Below are 26307 nucleotides of genomic sequence, written 5' to 3'. Positions count from 1 at the left end.
TTACTTATGCCCTACTGTGATATCGGGTTGTCACCATAGATGCGGATGAAAGAGATGGGGACAAGTGCAGGAATAACCTCAATGCCCACACTGATATTCGTCCAATACTCCGTACTGGATCAGTGGATCACAAACAGGTAGCGATATGTCCGTCATTTGGGCGTGCCTTTCACAGGTACACAGTACATGTACTCAGGGCTCTCCCTGCGGTGTAAAGCGAGAAGATTCCTAGGTGCTCTTGCCTCTTGGGTGCAGGGCGGTGGGCGATGACGAAATGGCAATATCGTGCTGAGTCACGCACGCGCGGCTCCGGGCCGCGCTCCGACCTCCGAGATGGATAAACTCCCGCGGAGGTAAGGAGATGACTCAAACGTCATCTTTGCTCTCTACATCGCCCAGCCATGTCTTTGACACTGAAGCTCTCCTCGTTGGTCATCAGGACATTATCCAAACCAATTGCTGTAAGTTGTATCTTGAGATCTATGTTAAACAAAGGCTGACCAGCCCAGTCTCAAATCAAAGCCCAGGCTCGCGAACATGAGCGGTTCCGAAAGATCTGCGTATCCATGGCTCAGGGCCTTCACCGATTCGATATGCGTCTCAAGCTAGGTTCCCTCCGTGACAGTGCCGCCGCACAACGCCAAGCCGCTGCCGCAGCGGAAGCGCGAAAGCATAAGCCCACAAACCCCACTGTTCTAAATGCGGCCGACACGAAAGCTGCCGAGGAAGCAGAGGCCAAAGCCAAAGCTGCAGCTGAGGAGGCTGCGAAACCACATCATTATCGTATCCGGCCCTTGTCCGAGTCCAAAGCCATCGAGTCCGGTGCCAACTTCATCTCTGAATCCTTCTTATTCCTCGTTGCTGGAGGTCTGATTCTCTTTGAGTCATTCCGGTCACGGAATAAGGAAAGCACACGACGAGAAGGTGTGGAAGGAAGACTGGCTGAGTTGGAACAATCTGAACAGGCGACACGGGAAGCTCTTGTGGCACTAGAGAAGGAGGTGCTTCTGTTACGAGCGAAGCACGGCGACTTGCCCAAGCTGCCCTCACAGAGGATTCTCTCTCGCGAAATATACGAGCAGACGCCAGAATTAGAAGCGCCACCCGTTGCAGGGGGGTGGTTCTCCCGCATTTCCTCTCTTATCACTTTTACCCGAAGTGCTGAAAATACAACCGAGTCTACAGCTGACACTCAGCCCACGAAGGAAATGGCTGCTTCGACAAATGGAAAAGATGCATCAGCTACTCCAGCAAGTCAGAGTCCACCAGCTGGGTCGAAAAGTGCATGACTGCTGTGCGATCAGCCTCCAGCGGATACTATCATTTTAGAAGGTGGGAATTTGCAATTATTCTGTTTGGTCAAGATACCCCGATGTGCGAAGACCACTGTAAAGGCCTTGAGGAGTTATTTTATCCTCCAGAGCAGGCGTTGTGAGGATCACTCTGTGTACAGTACAAATAAACCCCACTCTACGAACTTCCATATTACGAATTCCTCTCTAGCGGCTTAAATGTTCTTCCAGAAATTACTTCCATGCCGACAAACGCCATGTCTTTACACGTCTTCCGCCACTGCAGTCCATCATAGTCTAGCAGTGAGGCCTTGACGGTCACTTGGACTGCATCTTTCTCGGAACGGAACATCTTTGGACAATTGCACTAGGCATTGGAGCATAGAGTCAACACAGCTGTCAATCCTGCCCGTACTCCAGGCTTCTCGCGTTTGATCCTTCCAACAAGATTTTGTCAATTACAGGATCTGCGGAATTATTCATTGCCGCAGGATCGATGCCTGAGCTCTTTCATGACCTAACTCTCTCTTTGTTGCCATCCTCGCGGACCACCTGGAGGCTCCGACGCCGAGACTAATTCAAGTAACGAACGACACGATGTTAACAAGGGAAGCAATGCCCTTTGTTCCTTGCATATTGGTCTTTGTCCATATTCCTTTCTATTGTCTCTACCACAATAGTCCTTGTTCGCTCGACCCGAAAGAGCCGCACTCGAAACCGCATATAACATACGAAGTTTCGAAACAAAGCTCTACGGTTTTTTTCGCCAACTTGTTACCAGTCTCTCATCAGGCATACTATTCGCTTGTTTCGTATCACCTCCATCGTCTTGGTCTGCCGAGGAGAGCTAAACTCCGAAGTTACTGACATCCGCCGGTATAACCATGTCGAACGAAGCTATGCAAGGACGTACGCAGGCAAGGGACTTTATGATCGAGCATGGCAGATTCTGGAACTTGCTCAATGAGATTCTACATGGTTTGACGCACCACTACCCTGAAAGTCAAGACCAGATCATCGGACGGCTAGGCCATCTTTCGATCGTACTATCCAGCTATCAACGATTGGGCGATTTCCTAGGCCAGTCACTTCCACCCGGGGACAATGTTCGCCATCCACCCCGCGACTTCTTCACAACCCAGGCACAACGACACGAGAACTTCTTCGGCACGATGTTCGCGTACGCCTGCTGGTGTATCCAAGCCCACTTGAACTGCGTGATCCACGATCTTATGAGCGACAGAGACCATAGCCGCATTATGGAAAGGCTGGATCTGTCAATGGTGACTTGGCAATGGATCGAGTCGCAGATATTCTCTTACCGTATCCGTGCATTTTATCGTTCGCGGTTAACGCTAGTCTGGCAGACCTGTCGACAGTCATGTCCTCCACCGGGAGTATCGGTAGAACCACCACGGTCTGGAGGCCCAGTCCGTTCCAGCCGTGTGTGGTTTCTTTTACCTCCTCCAACCCCCACTACTCCGAACCCACAGGCAACAGGCACACGCTATCATCCGTCCTCTCCATATCCCGGCAGGGGTCAGCGAGGAGGACAAAGGCGGGGATCTTCACTGCCTGGTCCCAGGTCCGTTATCGGCCCGGAGAGTCTCCCTGATGGAAGCGTCTCTCACGGTGCGTTGGGCATTCTTATACCACCGCCGGATGATCGACCTAGGCAGCTGGGGCACGAGTAAGCATGCGACCATATGACCTCAGCCTTGGAACTACATAAGCGCTTGCTATACCTGGACCTTGGACATGAAAGGCGAGCGCATTGGTGGGTCGTGTCACATGGTGCTTTCGTGAGGTTGTGTTGAGGGTCACACTTCACCCAGACATCATGCCCATTGGTCTTCTCCCATTTCTAATCCGGTATCTACTGAAGAGCGAGAAACGCGAACCTGTCTGCGAACCAGGTCCGCCACTGGGAGTAGTGGGACTACAGGAGAGGAGATTCAATAGTCCGATATCATGATGATACGATACATGTTAATCTACTTACTCCAATAGCTGGCTCAAACAATGGTCATAGAGCACGACCTTGATAAGACCGCGAAAGAGCAGCCGCCATTTAGCATCAACGAAGTCTTCGCTATCACGAATCATTTAGTAGCTGCCTGTGATATAGCCTTTCCAATTAAACACGCTGCGAAAGATGACGGTTTCAACTTCAGCCCGACCTGGAACCCTTGTACTGTCTTCCTGTTATGAAGCGGAAGATGATGCGTTGAAGTGGAAGGACATTGACCTGTATATGGTGAACACTCCCAATATCCCGATGCTCCAGTCTCTCTTATGAAGGTTAGGCATAGGCGATCACATAGTTTATAAAGTTTGCACCTGTAAACTATACCAACGGCGATAGCATGGTAGCGGGCATTTGGAGAGAAATTCCATCTGGGCGGTGACACGGCGTGGTAGCTTCTGATGCTCTGATGGATTCAACCTTGAAACCCCGCCGTGGAATGGAACCCAATCAAATATGGCCTTCCTCACGATCATCGAACTGGGTGTCGCCCGGGATGGACTCGGTTGAGATCACTCTGATCCACTTCCTGAGTTCCAGCCCCATCTGCATTCTGCCCTCTCTTGCCTCTGCATGTCTTGAGCGGAGAATGCATTCATATTTCACTCCGGAGTGGGCACTGCCAAATGCCAATGTTCTATCGGTGAAGGACTGAAGCCAAAACTGATTCAATTTGGCTGGGCCAGATGCAATCTATCAGAAGCCTGAACAAACATGAAAGTACTGTGGGCACAGGGAGGCAGCGGTGCAAAGTGTGCAAACAAGTATTGGGTCACATGCTCACGTGACCCTAATCCCCTTTGACCAAACCTGGGCTGTTAGGCTGTATGGATAGAAAAACTCGGATACTATGATCTCTTGTTAGTAGTCGGAGCTGTAGCAACATTTTTCCGGAGGTTGTAGACATGATCAAGGGAATATATCGAAGATAGGTCACCTGGTAATTAGGTCGAGGGTATTCGACCTTTTGAGGCGGTATCGCGCTGTTCTCCTTTCCCCAAAATGGCACGTGGGAATAGCCTCGTTTCCCATTCCGGGCCCATTGCTATGAAAGGCGGTGACCGAAGGCCCGTGACTAAACGCTCGTGACCGATCGTCCCGCCTCTTTCAAAGCTACTTAACTCTCTGTCCTGGTGCCTCTTCTCCTTTCATTCTTGACCTTTCCAACTATCGTTGTTCATCGCTTTGGCCATCCTTTCTCTCGCGTTTTATCGTTTGTTTTATCTTCCTTGACATTATCCATCTTGTGCTTCCCTTTACCAGAAGGTTGGAAGCACGCGTCAATCAACAAACCTCGCCGCCTCCATTCAACATACCTGCCTTGCCATGACCCACACTGGCCTGGCTGACAACGATCTTGTGTCAAGATACCATCTTCCGCTGCACACTATGCGGACATACCGCTTGCAGATCCTGTTATGGCAACCACACGCACTCATATCGGGCCGAAAGAATGCGGCACCAACAAGTGACGTGCCTGCTACGATGCAGCAGTATCTTCCATCGAAGCTGCCGTTGTGCCCAAGAAGCAAAGCACCGTCACTCGTGCTTCAAGCTTCAGCGTGAAATGTAAGACAGAGAATTACATGGAATCCACTCTTCCCGAGCACACCGGTATGGGCAGACAAGAACGGTCTATGTGTACCATGTGCTGGTCAAAAACACGTACGACGTAAACGTCTACCAGAGGCCCACAGAGGCAGGCTCGTTGCGCGTGACGGTGTGCCAAAAGTGGTCCTGGACAGCGAAGTCCGACCAGGAGAGACGAAATACGAAGGGAAAGTGGAGAGACTTTGCATGGGAGTCAGGCTCTTCCTCATAGGGCTTCCTCGTTCTCTCAGTCTTTGTCCACTGGCTCCTCGCTCCCTGACTCCTCCTTCACTGACCACTGGACCCCTGCTACCCCATCCTCCGACTTCAAAGCCTCTGGATCTGACGATGACAGCGAGGGGGCACACGGTGGTCAATGACTGTATTAATCTTTGGCGTCCCAGGCGCTGGAAGACACATCTCGCGCGCCATTACGTGTTCACTCAGCGCGACTGCTACCCTGGTGGCATCTTCTGGATCGACGCGAGGTCTCGCGAGTCCATGTACAAGTGCTTCTGGGAGATTGCGCAAGCAGCCACGCTGGTCGAAGCCAAGGTCTGCATGTGTCGTTACTCACCCATTCCAATGGCCCATGGGTTCAATGCACATGCATGATGCCACTGGTTGGCATTGCTAGATACTTGGGCAATTCCCTACAGACCTCACCTATTAACCCAGTGGAATTTGCAGTCGCGCTGAGTAAACACGTACTGGCGCGCGAGATGTGTCTTCCCAGCGCCTGTGACGCCAAAGATTATTACTATCCTCATTCCTCACTGCTCTATCCACTAACGTTTTCTCCACATTCTTAGGCCTTCCTCCCTCCCCATTCGTCCCTTTCCCTTTTGCCAAGGGCTTGGATCAATTTTCTTCTGTTGTCTCGGTTTCTCCCTACTTCTTCCTCCCGCCGCGCCGCTTCCGGCCGTCCTGCCCAGCGTCACATCGTGACTCCGCCCCCCGCTTTCCTCGACTGGCCGGCCGCCTGCTTTCGAACATGTCGTCGTCCTATGCTGCGCTAGGAGCCTGGAAGCCGCCCGTGCTGGGCAAGCTTCTGCGCTATATAAGCATGCACGCCACCCTGGCGCTTCAACCTCCTTTTTAGCCTCATCATTTTTCCCTGCATAGTCGTTCGTCATGCCTCCTGTACGTTCAACCCCTAGCGACGTTGCTTTTTGATCGCCTTGCTGCACCTCCACCGGTGCATCGCTGCCGCCGTTGCGGTCGACTTTGCAGAAGCAAGCGGAAGCACTTATGGGCCGTTCGCCCACCGGGGAGAAATAAGAAAGCGATACCGGTGGAAGCGACACAGATGACGACCTTGCCCTAGACTTTTGTCCATCGCGCTCTGTCTGCTCATCTTCGAGCCCAGGGCAATATTGTGATATGCGTTGCCTCGACAGGCATTGCTACCTTGCTTCTCCCGGGTGGCCAAACGGCTCATAAGCGCTTCCGTCTTCTGCTCGATCCCGACCCTGACTCGGCCTACGGCGGCGGCATCGCACACGGCACTAGTAGTAGAAACTTGAACTTGTTGCACAGATTGCTATTCTTCATCCTGCATGTAGACAACCCCTCCGTCTATGTATATCTCTCGGCATATCAATCGTAGAGGCTTATTACCTGCGTCGATGGACAGTCTTCGCCACGGAAGATCGTGACAGAGGGATAGACGATGTCGTTCCAGGGCTGATTTGGACAGAGTGGACGTTATCAGTCGGCCAATCAGCAATCAGACTGATTTATTGTCATTTCTTGGCGATCGGCCGATCTTCCGTGCATTTCGAGGCCAGCTTGTCCACTTTGCTGTCCACTTTGCTGTCTAGATGACATTCTTTGATTCCTGTCTTCTTGTTGATATGACTTATTGACATTGTGTCCTTTTCAAACTACCCTTGCGCAACTCCCAGTTTACAATTGCCACCGAATAGACCGCTCTTCAATCTGGCCTTTGCGCCACTGCATATACAAGCCAGTGTCAGCGCTCGTTTCGCCAGATATTAGAAATTTTGGGCAACATGCGGTCTTCAGCGAGACTGTTCTACGCAGCAGTGTTCGCGTTAGCAGGACTCAGCCATGCCGCCGAACAAGATCCTTCACTGGACCCAACCAAGTGCGCTGTAAGTTTTGTCACAGTGTCCCGACATTCCCCAGACTGACAATGCGATTTGCTTCAGCTTGAACCCTCCGCTATGGTTTCAGATGCCTGTGTTTCGTACGGCGACATCAACGGCATGAATGACATGATTTTTACGACCATCAACTCCATCACCCAAGAAACGGACTTTTTCTCCTACTACCGCCTCAACCTGTTCAATAAAGAATGCCCCTTCTGGTCAGATTCCAGCAGCATGTGTGGCAACATTGCCTGTGCCGTGAACACGATCGAATCCGAAGACGACATCCCGCTCACATGGCGCGCCGAAGAACTAAGCAAGTTGGAGGGACCCAAGGCGAATCACCCACCCCGCAAGATTCAGGCAGAGCGCCCGAAAGAACGTCCACTACAGGGCGAGCTGGGCGATGATGTTGGCGAGAGCTGTGTGGTGGAATACGATGACGAATGCGACGAGCGCGACTACTGTGTCCCCGAGGACGAGGGTTCCGCTGGCAAGGGAGACTACGTGAGCTTGGTGGACAACCCAGAGCGGTTTACAGGATACAGCGGAGCAGGCGCACACCAGGTGTGGAATGCCATCTACGGCGAGAATTGCTTTATGAAGCCCGTGTCCGACGAGATGGAAGAGCAGTCGCTCAACGTACCGCTGGGCGGCCTCGAGGCAGCCTCTGCCTTCCGCAATATGCTCCACCAGGGCTCGCAGAGCGTGGAAGGCTTACCGCTGGATAACGAGTGCTTGGAGAAGCGAGTGTTCCACCGGCTGATCAGCGGCATGCACGCATCCATTTCCACACATTTATGCTGGGACTACCTCAATCAGACCACGGGCCAGTGGCACCCCAATGTGCAATGTTTCAAGGAACGCCTTCTGGACCACCCCGAGCGCATTTCGAACATGTACTTCAACTATGCACTGGTCTCTCGCGCCGTGTCCAAGCTCCGCAAGCACCTAGATGGGTACACGTTCTGCACCAGCGATGCGGAGCAAGACCGCGAGACCAAGAAGCGCGTCAACAAGCTCACCAGCGAATTGTCAACACTGCCGCAAATCTTCGACGAGAAGACTATGTTCCAAGACCCCAACTCCATCAGCCTGAAAGAGGACTTCCGCAACCGCTTCCGCAATGTCAGCCGTCTGATGGACTGTGTTGGCTGCGACAAGTGCCGACTCTGGGGTAAGCTCCAAGTGAACGGCTACGGAACGGCGCTGAAGGTGCTCTTCGACTACGACGAGACCAAGAACGGCGAGAACCCACCCCTGCGCCGCACCGAGCTGGTCGCCCTCATCAACACCCTCGGCCGCATCTCGCACAGCTTGGCTGCTTCGCGCAGTATGCAGCGAGCTCTGCTTACCGGCAACACTCACATGTTCCCCGTCCACGGTGCCGTCCCCTCGTCCCACCACGCCAACGCCCTTGGCAACAACCGGCGTGTGTTCCGAGACGGGAACAACAACTTCTACTACGAAGGAGGTGACAGCGACTATGTGTACGGCCGAGGTGAAGCACCGGAGCGGTATCCTTGGGAGCGCAAACCGCGCAATCCGGACGATGGCTTCTTCGAGGATCTCAAGAACGAGTGGGATATGATCTGGGGTACAGTCGGGTATATTTGGCAGTCATGGATGGATATCCCGCGGACAATGTAAGTTTTAAATTCAACGGTCACCGCATGTTGATCGACCTAGTACTCACCGGCTCTTGCAGGTTCCAAATCGGCGCATCGGAGTCCTTCCGACTATACAATTACTGGCTCGGGTTGCCGGTGCCTCCACGCATGTGGAAGTTGAAGGTGCCGACGCCGCGCCCTGTTAAGACTCAGGGTTCTCATGATGAGTTATGAGTTTGCTATTATTTGCATTAGCATCTGTACATATCGGCTTGGGTGGCGTTGGTAGACTTTGTTTATGAGTATTTCAGGTCTGATACTCTGTTCACTACAAATTCTTCAATACCACTGTAGTGATAATTGTAGGCGTAGTTCGAGGACCTGCCTAGACAGGACTCACAGGAGAATTGCATAAGGTACACACCAAGGGTACACTTGAGAAATAGAAGAAGCCTATGAGGCTATGTCTACGATGTACTCCGTACTAGGGATCTAAAATATGGTCATGCGCAACGATCTACTCTGTTCATTCTAATCTGAGATACCTCGGTCGCCTCAGATGCATCCGTTTGCCACCACAGAGATTTCAACGAACTGGTCGGACAGAGCCAACAGAAGCGACTGATCTTTGGATAATTGAATAACCAGGCTGTTCTTGCCACATTCATTCCAAGATTTCCCTTAATACTGTGTAGTTGTGTTCTTGAGTTGTCCCTCAAGTACCCTCAAGTACCAATACCCCGTATTCCGTCGGCAAACCCCGACCTCGGCATCTCCACTCCCGCCCACATGCGACCTTTTCGTCTCTCCTCTCTTCCCTCCGTCATCGTCCTTTCTCGACTCTGCGTCTCGACTAACCACTAACTCCAATACTATTTGAATACCTCGATGCGAGTCCGCTAATATCCAACTCCATGGCGACGCCTTCGCCACCAAAACCGTGGGAGAGAGCCGGCGCAGCTGGTAAGTCTCCTCTTTTGATTGCCGACACCCTAGCGCCACCAAGTCACGGGCGCGATCCCCCAGTTCCCATCTCAGACTGACTCTTTCTTCTTTCCCACCCATAGGCAACGCATTATCAACAGCATCTATCACCGGTAGCCCTGCTACCTCGACCGCGATGACTACCACAGCGGCCACCCCCGCCTCAACGGCATCCTCCGCTCCCGACCTTCCCTCCCGCCCTAGCGCCCTCAACTCTGTAGTCAACAACACCGCAACAAATTACTCACCATACGGAGCATCCCGGCTTGGAACGGGCGCGTACGGCTCTACCTATGGTGGCATGGGCGGAATGGGCGCTTACTCATCACCCTATTCCAGCTTCGGCACCATGGGCGGGATGGGCTCCATGTACGGCGGGGGATACGGAGGAGGCTATGGAGGTGGCATGTATGGGGGGATGGGTGGAATGGGAGGTGGCATGTACGGTGGCATGGGTGGACTAGATCCCAATGATCCGAACAGCTTGACGAATTCGTTCGGACAGAGCACCCAGGCCACTTTCCACATGATTGAGAGTATCGTTGGTGCGTTTGGAGGCTTTGCTCAAATGCTCCAGAGCACTTACATGGCCACACACAGTTCGTTCTTTGGTATGTACCTCGATTCTCCAAAGGAGACACTCTTATCAAGAACATTCGCTAACTCAAATTCTACAGCAATGGTATCGGTCGCAGAACAATTTGGAAACCTACGCACAACCCTCGGCTCAGCCCTGGGAATCTTCACCCTCATTCGGTGGTTCCGCACATTGATTGCCAAGCTCACCGGCCGTCCGCCACCGGCGGACGCAACGTCCCTGACCCCGGCTGCCTTTGCAGCATTCATGGGCAAAGGCGCAGGAGCAGCCACACTTCCCGATGGCTCCCCTGCTCCTCCCAGGCCATCCAAGAAGCCCTTCTTCATGTTCCTGGTTGCCCTCTTCGGGTTGCCCTACCTGATGGGCAAGCTCATCCAGACCATGGCCCGGAACCAGGAGGAAGAGGCCAAGCGCCGCCAGCAGCTCGTCGGACCCAACGGTGAGCCAGGCGCAGCCTTCGACCCGTCCAAGCTGGACTTCTGCCGTGTTCTTTACGACTATACTCCTGAGACCCAGGAGGCTAACGGCATTGATCTCGCCGTGAAGAAGGGAGATATCGTTGCTGTCCTCAGCAAGTCTGACCCTATGGGCAATGCCTCTGAGTGGTGGCGCTGCCGTGCCCGCGATGGCCGCGTCGGATACCTCCCCGGTCCGTATCTGGAGACTATTCAGCGCCGACCTGGCCAGCAGGCTATCACGGCCGGCAGCGAGCCTGGTACTCGCACCAGCACAATGAAGGGTGATTCTGTTGCCGAGGGCCGCACGCAGAGCCTGTCGTCCCTGAGCAAGCCCGAGCTTACGAGCAAGATGGGTGATATCTCGCCTGAAAGCTTCCAGAAGAGCACCTTCTACTCATGAGCCACGTCATAGACTTTGCCTGTGCCTTTCCAATGTTAGATGGAGACACTGTTCGGCCAAAAAAGCTCCCTCCCCTTTCCTCGAGCCCATTGCTCATTCTTATATCCTACAAGTGTGTCTCTGACACTCGACTTTCTCCTTTCGTGGCCTACAATCTGCTGTGCAGTAACTGTTCCCTCATACCCGAGGTCATGATCACGACTCTCCTGACTGGGTAGTTTTATATACCCCCGGTCTCCGCCCGTCCTCTCTATCTTTCACATTCTATCTCTGTTCTTCTTTTCTTTATGCTTTTGGATTGGAATCAATTTAGCGACCGTCCCGATCCCATTTGGCTTATGTATTTAGTACCTTATTAGTGCAATGCACAGAATGATTCAGTCTGAACTACATGTAAAGCCTCTTAACCCGGAATACACGGTTATCTACCTAATGTACAACCTTCCCTCATAGGTCTCTCCCTAATACGTATCAAATCAAATCTCTACTGTACCTACACAGTAAAGCCATAGAGTACTACCCTCCGTACATCCATGGATGACTGGATGTATCCCACCCGGCCCACAGTGGACCATCGGGGCCGTCCGCTCTATCCGCTAATCTTTCTCCACTAGAACCAACTACTGACAGATCTACTTCTACAAATACCTCCATAAATACATCTACTTCCTCCCAGTTCCAGTACCGAAAATACGTACTAGTCCCTTCCATTGTTCCAAGGTTAGGACCAACCTCAATCAAGTAAGAGCAAAGGGACGTAATGATAATCATGTGCCAGTTCACCCATGCGGATATCCGATCTCCCGCTAACCCCTGTAACCTTTCAATCCAGACCTCGACTTATCTGGGGTTTCAAGCTGCAGGGTACCGGATAGAGGGGATTGGACGTTTTGGCATTTTGACGTTTTGGCTGAAAGTTGATTTGTGTGGAAAGTACGAGGTACGGATGGATTGGGCTGTTGGGTCGGTGGGGATGGGATTGTTGGCTTCTAGGGACCTAGCTGGAGGGTTTTCACTTAGGTACTTCTGTTTGTACTTTGTTGGGGATTTGGTATGGGTTTACTTGTTTATATCCTTCGAGAATTGAATCTTGATTCCAATGGGGTTGAAGAGGTTGTAGAGCGAAACCTTGCATAGTTGTAGTCCAAAGTTATTAGTGTTGATTCTACTCCAATGTTGATATTCAGGGTACAAGGTTGGAAATATCGAGATTCTATATGTACTATCAATCAGGTGGTATTGCCATCTATAACTTTTCAAAATGATAATCCCACACTCACTTTTACCCGGCTGTATCACATTGTTGCTATGTGTTCTGGAGTATACCGAGTATGCCGTTGTGACCGGCAATGAATAAACGGACACGCCGTGATGGCTGATAGAGGTAGACTGGTAGTCAATAGCAAGACTCGCTCTCAAATCAAGGATCATCCCACATCAGATATCCATGAACATTCCACTCCCAGCACGAATTCCAATTCCGCCGGTACCACCCTCTGTGCACCCGGTAAATAGTCCCGGTAAATGTTGAGATGTTGTGCGCATATTCACGGAGAGGAGTTGCCAGGTGGGGTGAATATGATCGTGGGAGAGGAAAGAGTCGAGGATAAGGAACGTGGCAGCCTGAGCTCATAGCCGGGGTTACAGCCGAGTAGCTGTCGGGGAGGCCGAGTCATGATCTGGGGGTGTGAAGTTTGGTTCTGGTGAGACGTGCTGAAACGGTGGTGATTCGGGACGAGGATATCGGTCGAGCGGATGCGTGGTGATGGGGGAGTAGTATTTGTATTGGACACACAGACTGGATGTGTTCGTGGAGCCTCGTGGCATGTAGATTGTTTGGTTTCTTTGGTTCGTGCTACCCATACAAGGAATAACCATGATGCAAGATATACAGAAAGGCTCAGATGGTATGCATAGATCGCACTCTAAACGGATAATAACGCCCTTGCTATGAATCTTCCCTCTCTTGCTATTGGAGGGAAATGGGATGGGATGAGATGAGATGGACTGGGTGAGGGGGGATGGAGAGTAGGGACCATGTACATAAGAAGCGAAGTAGAAGAAAAGTAAAAAGGGAATAGGGAAATGGGATATGACAAGGCTCGCACGCTTTCGATGGGATGATGATAAGCAAATAAACATAAACAAAACGCAAATGAGAGCCGAGAAAGAAAGTCGAAACCAGAACCAAAACCATATCACATCCCCAATCCCTCATGATGAGGAACTTCCGAATTAGGATGATCATCCCTAGCCCACTTCGACATCGTGTGCGTAAGCGTATAATCCAACCCCTGCAATCTCGTTTGGAACGACTCAACCGTATTCCAGTCCGGCGGATGCGTATCTTCTTCACCAGGCGCATCCTCTAAATCCCTCGGCGCAGGCCCAGGCTGAGCATGCACCCCATGGCCATGACGGTGGCCGTGGGCAGCAACGTGATGATTCGGCTGGGAATGGGCATGGGCGAGATGGTTTCCTATTGAGTGGTGGTAAGAGTGGAGATGGCGGGGCTGAGTTGAATGAGTTGAATGCATGGTCATCGGCATGGGGCTTTCATCTAGTTCCAAGTCGGGGAGGTTTTCGAGGTGGTTTGGGTCTAGAGTGGGATATCTTGCATCAATATCATGTGTACGGACCGCCGGGAGAACCGGGGATTTACCGTATGAGCCGAGGGGGAAGGGGGGCATTTCTCGCGGGGAATGCATGTCCGGGATTGGGGAGATGGGTGTTGTGACGCTTTGTTCGTCCGCTGGTTCGGGGGTGTAGCAGGTCATATCGGAGGGTGTTTCTGCAGATTATCAGACTCTATCATACGGATTTTGAGATGATAGAATGTTCGGCTTGATATGTAATCAAGGACTCTATCGGAGAACTCACGAGGCTCAGGACTTTGGGGCTCGGTCTCTGGTTCCTTGCCTGGTTTCGTATCCCATGAGGTGCCATAACGACGGACGAAGCGGGCGATACGCTTTGGGTCGACGTTCTGCCCGTTTACCCGGAAGGCTGTCTGTTTGCCCTGGGCTGCACGCTTCTGTTGCTTGCGAAGCATAAGATGGACCTCTTTGGCCTTGATATTCTTTCGGACATGCCATGCGGCCAGTCGATCTTTGTATTGTTTCTCTCTGGTCTTGAGTTAGTCGATACTGGGACCAAGGTGGGGGATCTATAACGGGGAAGAGAGAAGTGCTGACATTGCAACACATGGATGGAGGTGAAGATTGAGAATAGTAAGGAAAAGGATAGGCATACGATGCAAAGAACTTATAATCTCGTTCCATGATGCGCTTGACATCGCGGAGTTTCAACTGGTCGTTGCGGTAGAGCTGTTCGATGATTTCGCGGTATTCATGCCAGTCGTCCGATCGGCGGGGTCGAAAGACATTGGATTGAGGGGAGATGGGGGGATAAGTTTCCATATTGAAGAGATATAGATGATATTATAGAGTAAGTTGTCTTTTCATACTGGTCTCAAGAAGAGAAGTTCATGGTCCATGTCAAGTTTAAAGAATGGCAAATCTTATGTTATGGGCAGTGATTCAAGTGAGTTTATAATAAAATAGATAAATAATACCTGCTAATACCTCTCAATACCCTGCTAATACCTTGAGAATAATCGAAAAATCAAATAAAATAAATAACTAATAGGCAAAAGATCAGGGTCGCCAAGACTATCCTCCTTCCTCTTTGCGGCGACGTGCACGCGGACCCTCGACCCCCTCGTTCCCCGGCCCAATCACAATCTTTGCCGGGCCCCACTCGACAGGCAACCTTGGAACTTGTCACGATCGTCAACGGTTGTATTTTTAGGAAAATATATCCGTTTTGATTTACATTTGATATTCACATGTTGATATATCTCTATCTCGTATATTTAGGTCTCCTTTATCCTTGCTTTTTCTCTGATTCATTCTTCACGGATTCATTGATCCCCTGGTATCTCCCTCAACTATGCCCAAGTGGAGAAAAAGGATACTTCGTACTTTTGGCCCTACTGTACAGCCTAAGCGAACTATTACCTGCAGTGCACTGGCCGCAAATTGGATGCATTTTCCGTTGCCTTTTTTTGTGTACTTCTTTAGGTCTCAAGGTATCCAGGTATCAACAGGTAGGTGTCAAGGTATGTAACGAAACAAGTTGTAGTGTCAATAGAACTTGTTCCTGCAAGTACCAAACTAATCCCAACCATAACAACCAACATTATGCAGATCCGATGAAAAAAAGAACAGAAAACCACCGGGAGCGGGCCGAAACCTCCCTGACAGCTCTCTTTGTCGAGTCTAAAATTCTCCCAGCACCATGGATCCGCCCGGTCTAATCAGGGATGTGATATACAACGTTGTAGTTCCATCGAGTACGGGTGTAGATCGGCCTCGGTATGTATATGATCAATGTGGCTAAACTGATTCAGGCATCCCTAGATCCATATGACACCTGACATGAACGCTTCCAAACGTGCCAGATCTCAACTGTCAAAACCGTTAAGCAAGGAGCAAAAACCGTTAAGCCTAGAAAAGTGGAAAGGGAACGAGAAACATGCACCAGCCGTTGAACAGGTGTCATCCCCACGGATCCACAAGGGACAGTAGTCTCCACGCATGCGCTTTGGGCTTCGGACAAGGTTCCCCTGTCACCAATTTCCCTCAAGCGGAGTATTTATAGTCTGTACGCATATTCCTCTGTATTGGAGGTATTATTCACTCCGTCTTTGTAGGCTATTGCCAAGGCTCCAATTCAAACCTCAGACCTCCACCCCTTAACGAGCCAGGCGCCATCTTACGATGCAAGGTCCGTGCTACGTTGACCTCGTTATGCTTTCCTCTTTTCTTTCTTAGACTTGGTCCTCGCCTCCCAAGGTTAGTATAGTCAGAATCCCGGTATATTTCAACTTATTCTCTGCAGCTGTTCCTGTGGCCACAACGCCTACTCGTCAGCGCTGCAAGCGCTGCAACGAATTAGTACTGCACATGACGCATATCAACGTACCCTCAATTCGAATACTGAGTCATACACCAATCTTCGTATTCATCCGATGATTCAATTCAATCTCCCGTTTTGTCCTGGATCCCACGCTCATATACCCCGGCGGCACACGCCCCATCCGTCAGCGCTTGCACGGGTTGGCCCATATCCCAAGGGCTAGAACCCCCAGGGCGAAAGTCAAGAACCGATAAGTGTCAGGTGGGAGAAGCGGGCGGGCGATGGGCGCTGCAGTGATCTACGGTTCCTTTCGGGGAGGTGAAACCCCTAACTCCCCGAGAGGGATGGGAGGTATTTTTGCCTTTGATATCCGGACGAAGAGGCAAAGTACCTACATGTGCAACCATAGTGAGAAAAGGGGTGAGAGAGAAAGGGACATTCATGAGCTGACAATAAAGTTGCCGCCAGGATTATATAAAACCAAAACCAGGAGTAACTAACTAGTAGTTAGAAAGAAAAAAGACAGATACCTTAGTTACACAAATCGCTAAATCGAGTACCCTATTGGAGCATAAACTAGTAGGATTTGAAGATTTGCAAAAGTGCCGTACTCCGTACTTTGGCTTTTCTCGTTATTTTCAACCAAACAGCTTCCTTCCCCAACTGGCAAGACGATTTAGAAGTGGACAGTGCTGGGAACACAACGGCTATCCCGCGTGGATCCCCCTCCACTGCCATCTGCGAAACGGAGAAATCTGCCGCTGCCACGCTCATAGGTCCACGGACCACCGTTCACCGGCTCGGATCGCATGCAGGTACTAAGATGAACAGCAGACTCGAGAGTTGAATCGTGGCGCAACGACGCTGCATATCGGAGCCGGCTTCTTTTCCCGAGGCTTTCTGCTCAGAATTGTGGTGCTTTTGGTATTATGGTAAAATGGGAATAATTAGGCAATTTGCGTGAATGGGGAGAACGGCGAGAGTGGGGAATAGAGTGTGAGAAAGAGGTCTGTTCCCCCTGCCCACGCGCTAGTCCTGCATCCAGCCGACATATGTCAGGGAGCGGATTGGTCGGGATGTCTCGTCGATCCAGTATTGTTGTGACGATCCAATGAGATCGTGGGTTAGTGTGTTGGTTGAAACCTCCCGTGCTATGCTAGGCATATCATTGTCATCGCCCCCTAGACTGTTGCTTAGAGCTTGTCGACAAAAGGTACGAGAAAGCGATGCGCTGTGCAGGTGTTCCATATCGTCAAGGATCTGCGCGATTTTCCTTCCCCCATGTCTGGCATCTGAATCCTGAACTGCAGCCTCACCTTGTTCTTACATGTACATATTCACCACCCCTTGTCTGATTTATGGTCGGTCCTTGGCAGGACTGCCCGGCTGTCGGGCTTGGTCGGCGGCTGCTACGGCGGCTGCCGCGACGGCAGCGGAGTTGCTAGATCCGGTACTAGCGAGATTGCTGGCATGCGCAAGGAGGAACTTGCAGCAGGTAAGCGTGTACTTGCAGGCACGCGTCCACGTCTCGTCGTTCTGATTGAAGCCCAACTTGATGCTGGCATCTCCAATTCGGTCCCGCTTGATCTCGTAGGGCAATTTCAACCCCGGTGCAGTGGCGCCGGTCTGGCCCCGCCGGGGGTTGATCACAGGTGTAGGGGTCTTTTCAACGAACTTGCCCAGCTGTCGCAGGCATTCAAGGAACGCCACCATCCCCGAGTCAAAGCGACGATGAAGCCAAGGAAGGTTGAGTGGCAGATCGCCGGACGAAAACAGATCTAGTTGGGTCACTTTCGGTGCAGCCCCCTCGACAGGCTGACCGGATGGCTGCACGGGGTACTCAACCTTGTCAATTCGCGAGTTGGACCCCAGTGGCCTGAGACGATACCCCTGGAATTGGAATCCGAGTTTCTCAGCCATCGTGGCCAGGAGCAGAGCCGTTTGTCCCCACGCGGCGTTTATTTCAGGCCAGTCAACCGATGGGTTGGCCAGCCGGCCTAGCCGTAGTCCATTGATAGTACCGAAATACCCATCATGACCAATGCAGAACGCGTCATTGTAGACATTCGTCCGTTGTAGCCGCTCAAGCTGCTGCGAGTCATGATCGTAGCGCATATTGAGGGCATCCCGTTCATTTTGAAATTCTGTCAGCGTCAAGGCAAACGCATTGCGAGATCGCCAGAAGTTCTCCTCGTCCGCATCCAGGCGCCGCGAGTCATTCTCTAAGCTCGCAATCTCGGCGTCCAGAGCGGCCTTTTCATTCTCAAAGGACTGCAGCTCTGCAAATGTGGCCCGTTCCGCCTCCAGGCTTTCATTCAATGATTTCTCTGCCGCCTGCAGCTCCTCCGCGGTCGGAATCGACCCGTTCAAGTTCCTAAGAAAGGATATGTAGGCATCACGCTCCTTTGTAGACCCCGCCAAGCGCTTTTGCAAGCTTTCCACAAGCAGCTCGGTGCACTCCACACAAATGGGATGATCAATATCGGAGCGCGCCGAGACTATCTCAAAGAGTCGTGTCGTCTTCTCTATTTGATCAACGATTGATCCGTCCTCCTGCCCACGGGTTTGGGCTTGTGTATGGTTGTGCTTGCTCCCGGAAGCTGGGCTACTATCAGCGACCGGCGGTGGTGTGACTTGGGACTCAGTCAACATTACGAACGACATGTTGCCGCTGTCGGCCCGGGGTGTCGTGGGCGGGTTGTGCTGGCCTCCTGCACGAGGGGCCGGGATAGACCGTCTGTAAACCGGTAACGTAGCATGTTTCGAGGACTGGTCGTACTTGTCACGATGTTCGGGAGGATATGCTGATCGCGCTGAGGAGGTAGCTCCAGTGTCTGACAGCGTCTTGCCCGTAGAGTCTAGACCCATAGCTTGATTAGCGGGATCGGAAATGACAGCCTTGATGCGGACCTACTAAATAGTAAATCAAAAGCAGTTGGATTTAGCGATTCCACTGAGCCATCCAGCTTCAGCGGCGTGCGACACTTCTGGCAATACATCGTTGTCGGGATAGTCGGGATGTGGGATGAAGTCGGGGAGCTGGAGCCTCGGGAACGTCATGTTTGGTTTGTTTTGCCTCCGCCATCCGCATACTTGCACTCCTTCATGTTTGCTTGCGCCTATGCTTGCACTCCTTTACTCGCGTGGAATCAACCTTCTATTTGCTATCGTCTTAATCAAGCCATGTTCGTCTACGCCATCGCCAACTGACCACATTTAAGGCACGCGCCCCACCGTTCTTATCCGCAATCGCGAGCAGCATGGACAACTCCATCGACCACGACATGGAACGGCCAGCGAAAAGGCCATGTCTGTCAAATACTCCCAGCGATGAGGGAGAGCTTCCACCGGATTTCGATCTCCCGGCTGCACGTGCCCAAAACGACTCGCGGCTCAAGTCTCTCTTTGAAGGCATTTTCGCGAAATATAGCCACGACTTCACCGATGTTGGCGACGAGATTGACCTAGCAACGGGGGATATTGTGGTAGACAATGGGCATCTTATGGGTCTACGGGCTGAGGACGACACTGGGGAGCACCCACGATCATGGCTTCTACGGGGCGACCTGGCCGGACCAGAAGACAGTGATGCGGACAACGACGACGACGGATCAAAGGGAGAGGAAGAAGACTTTTTTTCCATGACACCTACTCCTCCTACTGGCTCCCCAGATCTACGCCAAGGCGCAGGATCCGCGTCGAGGGAGCCACAAGCAAACACAAACGGGGATGATCCTCTTGATTTTGTGTTTACCTTCAAGGCATCTGGAGCTACCGGGCTTAGTCCTGTACCCAAAGAGCCATATTTCTCGCGACCCATCAATCCTATCGCAATAACCAAACCCGCTTCCAAACCGCGAGATCCCCTCTGGGACGTCCCGGACTTGCCTCAATCCTTCTCAACGCCCACCACAGAGACCCGGAAAAAGAATGTTAGCTTCACTCCGACTGTCAAGTCTCCATCTCCACCAGGGAGTGGCTCCATCTGGGCTGTTGCCAAACGCGGCAGACCGCGATCAGAGACGAAACCCAAGGCCCCACCGAAAAAGCGCCAGCCGGCCGCGAAGCGCAAATATCACTCGAGCCCTGTGACGCGCGACTGGTCCTTTGCAGCAGTACCAGACGGCGACGAGTCGGATGACCCCTTGCAGGACTATGAACCGTCCCCGACGCCATCTAAAATGAAGATCGTTCGTGGGAAGCGCCGTGTGCCAACCAAGGATCACGACGGTCCGTCAGAGCAGCGCGAGGATACTCCCTCGAAGAACCCAGCTCGTGCCATTGAAGCCGCAGTTCAAAACGATAATCAGGGAGTGGGCCATGGTGGCAAAGATGCTGACAAGCAAAAAGAGGACGTGCCTAGAGCTACACCTCGAGATGTGCCAGTAGACACCGAGGCTCATGACCATGGGGACGAGGACGCTGGCAAACAGAGAGACGGAGCACCCAAAAGTACGCCAAAAAAGGATGTGCCACTTGAACCAACTCTACAAGACAATTCAACGCCAAAGACAGGGCCCAAGGTTCTATCTACACAGTCACCCGACAACACCCCAAGCAAAAGATGTCCCATGACACCCGACGAAGCAAAGCTGATCGTGTCCATGATGCACAAACAAGGAAAAAAGGTCATGGATGTCATGCCCATGCTGCCAGGTCGCGGATACCACTCAATATGGTACTGGTTCTACGCTCACTGGACCAGGCGTCTGACCAATCCGCCTCCTCTTTCTGCGCCCTGGACCCAGCCTGAACTAGAAGCTCTGTCTCGGCTCAGCACCGAGTCAGGCCTCAGCTGGCCTCGGATACACGGCGAGTTCAAGGGTCGATCGCGAAATGAGGTGGAGTTCGAGTTACTACGTGCTTTTGTTGCGGAGGGATTTACCGCCGGGATAAGACAGAACACGGAAGGGCATGTGGAGGAACAGCAGCCACCCGGAGAAGAGCAGGAGGTTCAGATAAAGGAGGAATCAGACTCTGAAGTGGGTTTCGGGGATGCAATCAGCAGGACCTCGTCAGGTGAGGATGAAATAAAAGAAGAGTCAGACTCCGAGGAAAGTCTGGACGGATATAGCAGGGATTCGTTAGCAGACACTGCCGAGGATGATATCAAGGAAGAGTGGGACTCAGAGGAGAGTATCGAGGACGGAAATAGCAGGGCTTCGTTAGGAAACACTGCAGAGGAAGAGATTGGGCAGCTTGGTAGTTGGTACCCAGGGTAGTAAGACGAGCGACAGCAAGCCGTCCGCACCCAAAAGCTTACTGGGCATATTTATCGATCCCTTGAAATGACGAGGGTGACAATACAACTATAATAATGGGGAGGCGCCTATCGACGATTGATGACTATATCCACATCCATATCCATCTTCCTGGCGACCATGCCTCACTCAATCAACTCTTACTGGAAGTCTTCGTCCCGTGCATTCATAACATCCTCGAGCTTCGTGTCAGTAGCGCCACCCACATCTCCAGCTTTGGCCCAAAATCTTGACAGATGCCGTGAGCCAGAGTCCGAAAGTACTGTAACAATCCGGTGGCCAGGGCCAAGCGTCCTCGCTGTCTTGACAGCAGCGATGCCTATAATCCATGATCAATAAAACATAGACATGAAGTAGACCACGAACTAACTCACAATTCACAGCACTACTACTCCCAACGAAGATACCATCCTTCTCAACCAACCACCGAGCCATAGCCAACGCCTGCGCATCAGTAACCCTTACAGCATCATCAATCAATTCCTTCCCAGCCTCAAAATTGGCCGTGACACGATTGATCCCAATCCCCTCAACAATAGTATCAACCTGCCTCCTCCGACGCGTCCCCTCCCTCTCCTTAACATCAAACATAACCCCATAAACAACCCGATTAAAAAGCCCACTACCCTGCGGATCAGCAAGCACAACAGTAAGCTTCGGCAGCAGCGGTTTCAAGTAACGCGCAACACCCGAGATAGTCCCGCCGGTCCCCGCCCCAGCAACAAAAGCATCAATGTGGCCACCGCATTGCGCATACAGTTCGGGACCGGTGCCATCGTAGTGAGCGCGCCAGTTAGCCTCGTTTTCAAACTGGTCGGCGAAAAAGCCCCGGCCACGAGTCATCTGCGCTTGTGGCGCGGGGAGATCGGAGCTGGCTTCCGCAGTGAGCTTACCCGATGAGGCCGTGTGCATTTTGGCCAGTGCTCGTGCGCGATTGACGAAGTTGTCTTTCTCGACGATTGGTGCTGGTGGGACTCTGTCGACGATTGCGCCCAGTTTGAGGAGAAGGTTGGACTTTTCAATTGCCTGGTCTGACGGGAGGCAGCTGGTTGCATGGATTAGTTTTCCTTTGGAAATAGAGAGAGGTGGGCGGGATGGTGTACATGTGTGCTAAGTAGCCCTTTGCTCGGGCTAGAGTTGCTAGTGAAATGCCCGTTGATCCTGACGTTCCTTCGTAGATGGTGTCGCCTGAATGGGGCGTCAGGATACCTTGTTCTTCTGCCTGGTTTGGGGTTAGTGGGACTTTTGTAATGTATCTTCTGCTTTAGGTCTTCGGCATACGATTTCAATCATGCTCAGTGCCACTCGATCTTTTGAGCTTTGGCCAGCGCCATTCAGAAACTGCAGGCATTGTTAAGGGTCTTTTCTAGCGTAGTGTACCCAAAGTACATACCTCTGCTTTGCCCAGGATCTCACATCCTGTCGCATCTGATAGTGACTTGATCCGGAGGAGAGGCGTGTTTCCAATGCAGCCCTCTATTCCTTCCACAATAGTTGGCGGCCCAGGCCGGGCGACTAGGTGATTTGTTGGAGATGTCTGGTTCGTTGCGGTCTCCTCACGCTTCGGACGCGCAAATTCTTGATATGTGAGCGCCAGACAAACACCAGCCACAAAGGCCGTGCCTATGTATGCTGTTGAATGGTCCGGCATTGTTCCATGCACTCTTATGTCTTTGAAATTGAGATGAAGTGCATAGACGGGAGGGATATGGAGCTTGGACCAGGGTTTTCAGGCGCAAGACGGAGAAGCTCGTGTGATCCCTCAATGATAGAAGGAATTTGATGAAGTTCAATAGCAGACCAATTCATGCATACAGCTTGTTTCGTTTAGCTTCCGCAATTTAGTCTCTCAAGTGTTGGAACGAAGTTACTGAATCGCCTTGAAGCTGAGGCACGTGTTACTCGCCTGAGGCAACCAAAGTTATCCGACGGCTTTGCTCTTTTCCCCGGATCACACCTGGAGCTTAGCCCAATCACAATGGACTCGCCAGTCCTCACCCAGTTGTTCCGACAGCTTTTCCGGCACCCAGCATGCCAATCATTACGACGGTCACCTTCAGTACTTGCTCGACCACAATCCCGCTCGTTTCTGACTCGGCGCACACCCGCCAGCAACAAGCGCAACAAGCTGCAGGATGAAGTTCAGCTCTGGACGAAACGAGGGGATTACCCCAAGAACATCGACCAGGAGTACAAGACATACCCTACAGTTACAGCGAAGGAGCTTCGCAATCGACGCGAGCGACCACGACAGGTCAAGATGCTGACACGCGAGTTCATCGACGGTAAGCTCAGCGACCAGACGATGCAGAACCATAACTGACGCCACACTTCCAGACAGCCTATACAACCCGCATTACGGGTACTTCTCCAAACACGCGACGATTTTCAGTCCCGGCGAGCCATTCGACTTCAACCAAATCGAAGACGGGCCGGCGTTCCACAAGCTCCTCGGCCAACGCTATACGGAGTTCGAGGACAAGCTTGATGAGACGAATCCGGACATCGCGCGACAGCTCTGGCACACACCGACAGAATTGTTCCGACCATACTATGGCGAGACGATCGCGCGGTATCTTGTCTCAAACTACAAGCTGACCCTATACCCATACCACGACCTCATCATCTACGAAATGGGAGCCGGAAACGGCACCATGATGTTAAATATCCTCGATTTCATCCGCGACACCGACCACGAAGTGTACCAGCGAACCAAATTCAAGATCATCGAGATCTCGCCAGCGCTAGCAGACCTCCAATACAAGAATCTCACCGACAAGCTCACAGCCAAGGGCCACCGCGACCACGTCGAGATCGTCAATCGCTCAATCTTCGACTGGGACACATACGTGCACTCACCATGCTTCTTCCTCGCTCTAGAAGTCTTCGACAACTTCGCCCACGACACCATCCGCTACAACACAAGCACCGAGCTGCCCCAACAGGGCGGCGTCCTCATCGACGCTGACGGCGAGTTCCACGAATACTACAACAATCAGCTCGACCCAGTCGCCGCTCGCTTCCTACGCGTGCGCCAAGCTGCCGCCCGCCGTCCGTTCCCGAGTCCGCTGGGCCCACCACTTCTCCGTGGCCTCTGCTCCGCAGCGCCCTTTAGGAAGGAATACACGCTGCCGGAGTACATCCCCACCCGGCTGATGCAGTTCTTCGATGTCCTGAATCAGTATTTCCCGGCTCACCGTCTGGTTTCCAGTGACTTTAACTCCTTGCCAGATGCCGTGCCTGGGATCAATGCGCCAGTCGTGCAGACTCGGTACCAGCGGCAGACGGTGCCGGTGACGACTCCTTTTGTAAGTTGATGCTCATGTTCCGATGAAAAATGTGAACTGGCGCTGATTTCGTTACAGGTCCAGCAGGGATACTTTGATATCTTCTTCCCGACGGACTTCAACGTCGCGGAGGACATGTACCGTGCTGTTACGGGGAAGCTGACTCAGGTTACGAGCCATGAGGAGTTCGTGCACCGTTGGGCTTATATTGAGGATACGGAGACGCGGAATGGGGAGAATCCGCTGTTGAGCTGGTATAAGAATGCTAGCATGTTGATGACTGTGTAGATAGATCTCAATTTCAATACTATTGAACCGTCCTGGGGAGGGTCACTTCTAGTACAAGTTGCTTTTACATATTGTAGCTTTATCTGTAGGGACATCTTTCTTCACTACAAGACTTTGACATTGAAGATGCTAATACTAACATGCAGGAAATGCGTTGCCTCCAGGCAATCTTCCAGCGCGATACATTCATATTCAATCTTCCTCACATAGCTTCATACAAGTTCATACATAACTGGGCCCCCTTCGTGAATGACACAAACAACAGGAAACACATACAATTAAGGCAAAACCAATGGCTCAAACTCAAAGCTCGGTGCTACTGCTCGCACATTTTTCCCCTGTCTTTTCCTCCGGCATGGAAGACGAGAGGCTCTTTGAGAAAACTGTGCCAAACGGAGTTTCGTTGAGGATGGGCCAGTTCGGATAACTAACAGGTTGTTTCTGAGACAATGCCGGTCCAGAAATCCTAGCTCCGACAGAGGCAGGCTGACCAAACACTGGAGGACCAAAGGCAGCACGGCCAGCTGCAGACATACCAGAAGAGTATTTGGTAGATTTGGGCCGACGGTTAGTAGTTTGATGTGTTTTGGGGTTGGGCTTGACTCTTTGCAGCAGAGATGTGTCTGGGGCAATAACACGAGTCGCTAGTTCAGAAGGGAGGATCTTGGTGATTATATTGACATTGTTTATCACCGGAGATGTCTGAAGTGAGTGACCAACCGGCCTCCAGAGCCCATCGAGAGCCACTTTCAGGTGCTCTCGGATAGCCGAGTTCAAGGTTTCCCGGTTCATGACCGGCTCGGGGTTCACCACCGGCATAGTAATGTTGAGACTCTCGATTCTGGGTCTGGTGTATGCCTTATGCTTAGCTTTCAGTTGTTTCCACTGCTTGTGGGGGACAAAGAGACTGCAGTGTCGCCAGTAGTGGCCGATCTCGCCGCATTTTCTGCAGAACGCACAGTTCTGACAGCGGGGCCAGCATGAACCTTGGTGAGACCGTCCTCCACAATCTAGACAGAACGGTGGTCGTATCTCTCGTGGCTGGGTGGGTGGGTAATCATCGTCTTGGGCACGCTTTCGCTTTCTCGTGGTGCTTAGGGTCATCATTAGCAGGTTCTGCACGAACAGTGGGTGAAGGCCAGTATACTCACGGATACTCCATCGTGGTTGATCTGCGGGGGGAGTGAAAGAAGAAAGAAACAGCTGCGAGAAGAGGAAATACGCGTCTTATATTCGACAGTCCTTAGGAAGGAACGATCCTTCTACAAAACACGACAGCGATCAAACGCTTGGAAGGAACGATTCATCATTCTGGTCTATGAAGAGAGCAGGTGCGAACCACTGGCAGTTGTGCGGTATAAAAGGGAAGGGAGCTTGTATGGCAATTGACTTCGATATCGAATCTGTCATTCATCTTCGTAGGTACCTAACCTACATCACTTCACTGTAACAACCTCACTTACTTTCTATACATAGAGT

At 51.8% G+C, this 26307-nt stretch overlaps 10 protein-coding genes across 10 annotated transcripts; 6 read left to right on the top strand and 4 right to left on the bottom strand.

Annotated features, from left to right (window-relative positions):
• Window positions 1-401: 401 nt before the first annotated feature.
• Window positions 402-1289, top strand: N7515_008761 (OPA3 family protein; the record flags this gene model as incomplete). The annotated part of the gene is made up of 2 exons (XM_056669505.1): window positions 402-461; window positions 510-1289. 2 exons carry the CDS (start codon window positions 402-404, stop codon window positions 1287-1289), a joined length of 840 nt encoding a protein of 279 aa, XP_056519335.1.
• A 3967-nt stretch (window positions 1290-5256) lies between these two features.
• N7515_008760 (uncharacterized protein) lies at window positions 5257-5523 on the top strand (the record flags this gene model as incomplete). The annotated part of the gene is made up of 1 exon (XM_056669504.1): window positions 5257-5523. One exon carries the CDS (start codon window positions 5257-5259, stop codon window positions 5521-5523), a length of 267 nt encoding a protein of 88 aa, XP_056519334.1.
• Window positions 5524-6923: 1400 nt separating this feature from the next.
• N7515_008759 (ER oxidoreductin) lies at window positions 6924-8866 on the top strand (the record flags this gene model as incomplete). The annotated part of the gene is made up of 3 exons (XM_056669503.1): window positions 6924-7025; window positions 7083-8668; window positions 8731-8866. The coding sequence occupies 3 exons, from the start codon at window positions 6924-6926 to the stop codon at window positions 8864-8866; spliced, it is 1824 nt and encodes a 607-aa protein (XP_056519333.1).
• A 680-nt stretch (window positions 8867-9546) lies between these two features.
• pex13 (peroxin PEX13) lies at window positions 9547-11072 on the top strand (the record flags this gene model as incomplete). Its single annotated transcript, XM_056669502.1, has 3 exons — window positions 9547-9595; window positions 9700-10227; window positions 10294-11072. 3 exons carry the CDS (start codon window positions 9547-9549, stop codon window positions 11070-11072), a joined length of 1356 nt encoding a protein of 451 aa, XP_056519332.1.
• A 2198-nt stretch (window positions 11073-13270) lies between these two features.
• On the bottom strand, window positions 13271-14491 carry N7515_008757 (Clr5 domain-containing protein; the record flags this gene model as incomplete). Its single annotated transcript, XM_056669501.1, has 3 exons — window positions 13271-13863; window positions 13953-14197; window positions 14325-14491. 3 exons carry the CDS (start codon window positions 14489-14491, stop codon window positions 13271-13273), a joined length of 1005 nt encoding a protein of 334 aa, XP_056519331.1.
• Window positions 14492-17348: 2857 nt separating this feature from the next.
• N7515_008756 (beclin 1) lies at window positions 17349-18991 on the bottom strand (the record flags this gene model as incomplete). The annotated part of the gene is made up of 2 exons (XM_056669500.1): window positions 17349-18902; window positions 18947-18991. 2 exons carry the CDS (start codon window positions 18989-18991, stop codon window positions 17349-17351), a joined length of 1599 nt encoding a protein of 532 aa, XP_056519330.1.
• Window positions 18992-19252: 261 nt separating this feature from the next.
• On the top strand, window positions 19253-21214 carry N7515_008755 (Myb-like DNA-binding domain protein; the record flags this gene model as incomplete). Its single annotated transcript, XM_056669499.1, has 1 exon — window positions 19253-21214. The coding sequence occupies one exon, from the start codon at window positions 19253-19255 to the stop codon at window positions 21212-21214; it is 1962 nt and encodes a 653-aa protein (XP_056519329.1).
• Window positions 21215-21393: 179 nt separating this feature from the next.
• On the bottom strand, window positions 21394-22904 carry N7515_008754 (putative cysteine synthase; the record flags this gene model as incomplete). Its single annotated transcript, XM_056669498.1, has 5 exons — window positions 21394-21572; window positions 21628-22298; window positions 22357-22475; window positions 22535-22594; window positions 22647-22904. The coding sequence occupies 5 exons, from the start codon at window positions 22902-22904 to the stop codon at window positions 21394-21396; spliced, it is 1287 nt and encodes a 428-aa protein (XP_056519328.1).
• Window positions 22905-23231: 327 nt separating this feature from the next.
• N7515_008753 (class I SAM-dependent methyltransferase) lies at window positions 23232-24828 on the top strand (the record flags this gene model as incomplete). Its single annotated transcript, XM_056669497.1, has 3 exons — window positions 23232-23538; window positions 23591-24561; window positions 24619-24828. The coding sequence occupies 3 exons, from the start codon at window positions 23232-23234 to the stop codon at window positions 24826-24828; spliced, it is 1488 nt and encodes a 495-aa protein (XP_056519327.1).
• A 303-nt stretch (window positions 24829-25131) lies between these two features.
• On the bottom strand, window positions 25132-25932 carry N7515_008752 (uncharacterized protein; the record flags this gene model as incomplete). Its single annotated transcript, XM_056669496.1, has 1 exon — window positions 25132-25932. One exon carries the CDS (start codon window positions 25930-25932, stop codon window positions 25132-25134), a length of 801 nt encoding a protein of 266 aa, XP_056519326.1.
• Between the last annotated feature and the right edge of the window lie 375 nt (window positions 25933-26307).

This window comes from Penicillium bovifimosum (genome assembly GCF_028826915.1).
Source record: "Penicillium bovifimosum strain IBT 22155 chromosome Unknown utg000006l_segment0_segment0, whole genome shotgun sequence".
Classification (NCBI taxonomy): domain Eukaryota; kingdom Fungi; phylum Ascomycota; class Eurotiomycetes; order Eurotiales; family Aspergillaceae; genus Penicillium; species Penicillium bovifimosum.
Note: the sequence above shows the minus strand (reverse complement) of the source record. Positions and strands in the feature narration are given on the sequence as shown.